Source organism: Micropterus dolomieu, linkage group LG05 (assembly GCF_021292245.1).
Source record: "Micropterus dolomieu isolate WLL.071019.BEF.003 ecotype Adirondacks linkage group LG05, ASM2129224v1, whole genome shotgun sequence".
In the NCBI taxonomy this organism is placed as follows: Eukaryota; Metazoa; Chordata; class Actinopteri; order Centrarchiformes; family Centrarchidae; genus Micropterus; species Micropterus dolomieu.
This window is the reverse complement of record NC_060154.1, coordinates 23,839,745-23,846,176: the sequence shown is the minus strand read 5'-3', so window position 1 is coordinate 23,846,176 and position 6,432 is coordinate 23,839,745. Positions and strand designations below refer to the sequence as shown.

General features: G+C 41.8%; 1 protein-coding gene across 1 annotated transcript in view; it reads right to left on the bottom strand.

Moving 5' to 3' along the window:
• Positions 1-755: 755 nt before the first annotated feature.
• Positions 756-6,432, bottom strand: part of fam20b (FAM20B glycosaminoglycan xylosylkinase) — a 10,870-nt gene continuing 5,193 nt past the window's right edge. Inside the window, exons 2-3 of the mRNA XM_046050017.1 lie at positions 1,989-2,048; positions 756-1,893 (exon numbers count right to left, since the gene is read on the bottom strand). Coding sequence (XP_045905973.1) covers positions 1,662-1,893; positions 1,989-2,048 — 292 coding nt within the window. The 3' untranslated portion in view covers positions 756-1,661. The remainder of the gene's footprint in view (positions 1,894-1,988; positions 2,049-6,432) is intronic.

The window sequence follows — 6,432 nt, the reverse complement described above, 5'->3', positions numbered from 1 at the left end:
TTACAATTTGCCCACAGTGAAAAATTGAAAATCAACATAGCGTTCTGAAATGTCATGTCTGCTATCAGTTCAGTTACAGATAGTTGTCTTTACAACAGCTGATGTGTTCACAGGTGTGCTAACCACAACTGAAAACACCTCCCCACCTCAATCAACCAAGGCAGCGTCAAAACTTTTTTTTTTTGTGATGTGTTCTGTGTCTGCTTGAGTCTCTAGATGGCATGAAAACAAACCTCTAATCAAAGCTGAGGCCAGGAATCAGACAGTGAGACAGACCTTGCAGTGCGCACAATTAGTTCGAAACAATCTCAGCTAATGGCGTGAAGTCAAATCGCAGAGGCATGGGAATGGCCGTTTGTGATCACACCTCTGACTAATATGTGACCAGCAAGAGTTACTGTCGGCTCAAATTTGAACTAAGATAATCGCCTGAGAAGCGACTCAATTTTGGAAAAAGTGAAAACAAAATCTTACAGAAAGTGAGACGGTGAAAGATGACTTATTTTAAACTAAATGTTAACTATACCCAGTGTGTTCCAGATATGACCGGTAATGCATCTCAGAACAAATATGACTAAAATAAAAAACATCTGAGCGACTAAAAAGTAAGACTAAAGTCCCAACACGAATGGCGGCACCACATCAAACCAAATCGTTTTTTTTTAGTAGCACTAGCAGCACCAACACATATTTCAAAACAGACTTTGTTCTTTTTTAGTGGTGTACACATGAAGGAGAGATGACTGAGAGAGAACCACATTTAAATAGTTCAGTTTAATGCTGAAGATGAATACACACACCCAACCTTTGTGTCCCCTCACTTCAAGTCTGACATGTCAGTAGCTTTGTTTATTAACGGCACAATATGGCACTCCTCCATACACACAGACACACACCCCCACACTTACGCACGCCCGCACGTACCCTTAAGTTTATTTAATATTGTAATCCACAAATTTATATTCTTTCGTCCCATAATTCTATGTCACTATTTCTTTAAATATGTACACAATGATGGGGTAGGGCTGATCTCCAAAGTTCAATTTCAGGTCAAGGGGGGGGGGACAAAAACATTTTCAGTTCTAAAGTGATTTAATTTCCTGTCAGTTCAACAGGAATCTACATTGCAGTTTCTTGGACTGTAAGCTCCAGCTCCAGCCTGAAACATGGCTGCACAGGGTCTTTCATCGAGGCGTCGGTGGCTCATTTTCACCTCCTGCTCTTTTTGAGTGTCTCTCCGAGCTCCGATTCTTCCTCCGTAGTTGACTCCTAAGGGAAAGCTGGGAGGGAGAATTTGGCACAAGGCAAAAGTGTCATCACAGCCAGTAGTAGTAGATGGAGGGGTCCTTACAGCAGATTCTGTCCTATAGTGTATTCAACAGTCCTGAGAAAACGTTTATATAGCTGAAGGTGACAACACTTTGAATCCAGTGATTCCTTTTAGAGAATCACTCCAGTCTTATTGGAGTGACAACCAAGAAAAGGGTGGGCGGTACACAGTCTTTCATCCACTCTGTCGATCAATTTACTCACTCTGCATCTTTTGATTTAACACCAGGGCTCTTCCATTTGATCTGTCACCTCCTGCCATATCCCTCTCCTCTGTCCCTGGCTCGGGAGGTTGAGTCCCGGCTGTTCCAGTTTTCTCCTGTCCCGTATTTCTAGGGATGTGGGAGATTCATTCGGTCCTCTATTAGAGTGTTGTCAGGGCCCTGTGCCTCCATACACTGCTTGACAGTTGCAATGACTCCAGACAGACGCCTGTCGAGGGCTGTGAGGTGCGTCTCAGCCAGGATCGGGTGGATAGGGTCGAATGCCAGAGCCTGCCGCATAGCTGAACTCAGAGCTCCGCCTCTCAGCAGGTTTAACCTGTTCCATGTGGACACACGAACCCTGACAGAGAAAGGAAAAGCGAGACATATTATAGTAAAAAAAAATGATCACAAAACTTTGATTTGATGGACTTTGATAATTTTGTGGGTACTCACATGCAGCACTGATAGAGTGGTGCTAGGATACTTCGCTCATCCAGAGCTGCGTTCCCGAAGCTGCACGTAGAAAAAAAAAAGGCTATTAAAAACTAATGTAAGGCAACTGAAGCAAGAAGCCCGCCATCAAAATGCACTAGCCACACTATACTAGCCATGGCACTGTACAGAACTGCACACACACATGCCAAAACACACACTCCACTCAGCAAAGTCAATTAAGGTGACAAATGTCCGGCAGAAGAATCAAGCAGTGTTCTGAGACAAACCCATCAACTACCTTTCAAACAGGTTTTAGGACAAGCTGACAAATGAGATCAAGTGGGACATTGGCCCCATCATTATCACATTTTATGTGGATGTCCGATCTGTGCGGATGGTAAATGCAGTCTCAGTGCATGAAGTGAAGAAACCGCATTAGTCCACACCACTATCTGATCAGCTGTGATGCGTACTCTGCACCATGTGACAGCCCACATTTCCCACCATGCCTACTGCTGGACTACTTTGTTAAGTTTGCTGTTTTATGTTCCAAAATGCAATTGTTACTTTGTGTTTTTAATGTGTCTGTTCAGGACATGGTGGCTTATGTTATTGTTGGTAACTGTCATTTTTGTGCTGGTTTCCATTCAGCCAACCACCTCAGAACTCAGCTGCAACTCCTTTAACATCGCCTGTCTGTGCAAAAAAAAAAAAAAACACACAGATGCCGAGTTAGATTAAAGTTGGTGAGAGACTGATGTTATTCTTTTTGCCCTATTGCACCTAATGTAACAGTTTGCTCAACTCTTGGAAGCAGTGTGCAAGAATCTGCTGCTGCTTAAAAGACAGCCTCTTCTCTGATAGGGATCCCAGATTTGTGACAAAATATCAAGGAAAAAAATATCATGAAGCCACCAGCATTACACTTACTTACTGGATGTTTTTTCATTCACTATATAGAGAAAAACATCCATTAAGCCCAGTAAACAGTTACCTCACAGAGAGAACTGACTGTTGTTGCTGATGCTGCTACAGGGGTCTGCCCTTGGTCCACTGCCGTTTATTCTATACCTAAACAACAATTATTCCTCATCAATACTTCAGTGTCCCTGGTCCAGGCTATGACTTGTATTAAGCCTTTGAGGCCTTTCAGCTATCCCTCCTTAATCACAGACTAATTTAAATGGCACATATATTACTTTCTGAGAACTACAAATATTCAAAATTCGTATTCAATATTTGATTAAAAAATTCTTGTATCTAACTGTAAAGCTACTGTGCTGTCAAACTACATGTCTGTCTTTGACCACGGAGATATTCTGTACTGTCATGCTGCCCCAGGGTATAACTTCAGCAGGTAAACGTTGAGTATCACACTGAATTATACTTTGTCACAAATGACAGGTTTGGTACTCATCACTGTTCTCTGTATCACATGGTTGGATGAACCTCCCTGCAGTCAAGAAGCCATCTTATGTTGTTCATCTGTAAAGCTCTACTGTGCTCTTTTCTTATTTGAATCTGGTTACTACAGAACAAAACCCACTAACTACCTAACATTATATATCCCTCATGTACGCACTAATGTTGGCAGAACTGGTTTTAGGTACTGTGCCCCTTTTAAATAGTAAGAACTGCAAACTGCCCTCAAACTGGAGTCTTACATTCCACCTGGAGATTATAAACATGTATTTTCTAATGTTTTTAATCATGCTTGTTTATTGCGCAGCTGTGTTGTTTCTGCGCTCTTGTTTCTTGTTCTCAGGTCTCTCTTGGAAAAGAAATCTCAATAAGAGTGTCTGATTAAATCCCTGACAACTGTGATTACTTCTTGAATGAAAAAAAAAAAGCTTAACAAGTACGACTGTAAAGTTTCCACTGCTTGATCTCCAAGAGCAAAATAACATCAAAGAGGCATTAACGGCTCGTCCTCACTTCATGGAAGTGGTTGTTCAACATGAGTCAGTTATAAAGTGGTTTCGTTGGCGATAAGTGAGTTCTTGAAAAAAATGGGCATGCAGGAAAATGTCAAAACAAGCTGTAACTGAAAATGAAAATAAAAGTTAGACTTCCAATATGAGAAGCTAAAGGGAGCTTCTTGAAAATAATTCAGCTGTTCTCATATGTCATATGATGACTGTAATGTGATTTATGATACTACCGTTTAATTAGGCCACAAAATAAACTTCATTAAATGTCACCATATACACTAGTGAAACAACACCAGACCAGAGTCCTGATGTCCAAACCAACAAAAAATTCCATATCTACAGAGGCACTTTCCAGCCTCAGCATACAACTGACCATCAGTTATAAAATATACAACTACCTTACTCTGTACAGCCTTACTGGAATTAACCATTAAAGGGGACACGACTCCGACCACAGCAGCTGCAGCCCACAAACACATGTTAAAGCAAAGGAGAGAATACAGTGTTTATACACCGCGTAACACACACACAAGCTACCAACAGTATCAATATCAGTATCAGTACCAATCTGTACATTCACAGTACAGTGTTTCCCACAGAATTACCGTAATTGTTGCCACAAGTGGTGGGGGAGTGGGGTGGGTGAGGGTTGGTGCAGTGGATACTGACTAGTAGCTATTTACAGCTGCTAACCCGGACAACCCAGCTGTTTTCGTTAACATAACTATCCTTATAAGCTAGGTTCCTTACATTCTTGCTTAGAACTTATTTGGAGGTGGGTCTCCGACAGAAAGTAGAACAACTTCTCAGAGTTAACTTGAATGCATTTATTTTTCTTTAGACACACAGCTCCGTTTCAATGAGTTTGTGAGAGAGAGAGGTTGGGAGCGAGCAAGCGGAGGTGCTGAGCAAATCTTTGCGCTGCACGCAGCTGATCATCCCTTCAATCGTCATTAGGTGATCTAATCACCAATCGACACAATCCTACTCAGCGGGAGGTGCATTGTTTCACTGATTAATTCACTGATCCCTTGCTATGCATTTATGTCCCGTTTCTTTGGCTCTTTTCTTCAGTTCCATTCTCACAGGGGTTATCAGGACTTTTTCATGTGACTTTCGTTGTTACTCTTTTACTGATTTTTTAAAATACTCACAGTACACAAATTAAACAACCTGTTTACAGTCACGCAAGTAAATGTAATTTGTTACTTCCACCCATGGTTGTGTTACTGGTTAGAGCTGGGACAAAATTTACTCCCCGCACCTTCCCTCGCTCCACTCCCATTTTCTCTACCATAAACCCCCCTCACCATCCACCTCCACCAATGGTTCTAAGTCCTCCAGGTTTGACAGGTGTCACAAATACAGCGCACAACCCGCCTTCCCGCTCCGCAATGGCGAAAAAGCCCAGTAAGCTCTGTCTGATATGTGATGGGTCCAGGCTACAAGGAAAATAGCAGTCATGACTCTTCCCAGGACAAGCCGGGGCCCAGCGTGCTGGTAGTCTTCTCCATCCCTGTCTTGACAGGTAACAGAAAAAAGCATGGTGAATGTGTAAAGAAACAGGAAGCACTCAACATATCCTGCAAATTTAGTATTAATTCCTCGTCAGCCGCAACCTGTCATAAAAAGTGGGCCAGATAATGTTTTCAACACACTAAATTTAACTTTGTTAAACGTTAGGTCTTTGGCAGGAAAAACATTTTTAATCAATGATTTTATAATCACTCACAATCTTAATTTCATGTTTTTAACTGAAACCTGGTTGGACCAAGAAAGCACTGCAGCTGACCTTATCGAGTCTACCCCTCCCACTTCAGTTTCATGAGTGAAGCTGGAGTGCATAAGAGAGGAGGTGGAGTTGCCATTTTGTTTAATGACTCCCTCTAATGCAAAAAGATGTCTTATGGGAATTTTGCTTCTTTTGAATATGTGGCTCTTCAGCTGAATTCGTCTTCTCGAGCTAGTTTTCTAAATATCTACAGGCCCCCTAAATACTGTGCAGACTTTTTTGATGACTTTGGTGAACTGCTGTCCATAATCTGTATTGACTTTGATTGTGTGGTTATTGTTGGTGATTTTAACATCCATGTTGACAACCCCCAGGACAGAGGGACTAAAGAATTGTTTTGTGTTCTTGATAATTAAGGACTGACCCAACATGTGATGGAGCTCACACACAATAAGGGGCACACTTTCAACTTAGTCATCTCCAAGGGTCTGGTGACTGATGTTGCTCTCTCTGATCATTCTTGTGTTTTCTTTGAGAGTGCCATCTGCGTGCACACAAATGTACAAACAGAGGTAATCACAAAACGGCATATCACTGAAAACACTAGTGAAAAATTTATTGAGGCTTTCTCCTCGACACCTGCCCTCTCACGGGTCTCAGTGAATGAGCTTGTAGATAATTTCAGTTCTAAAATTAGAAAGGTTATTGATGCCATTGCACCAGCCAAGGTGAAGGTGGTCTCTGGTAAGAGAAGATCTCCATGGAGAAATGCCACGCTGGTTAGAACTCAAAAAAGAGA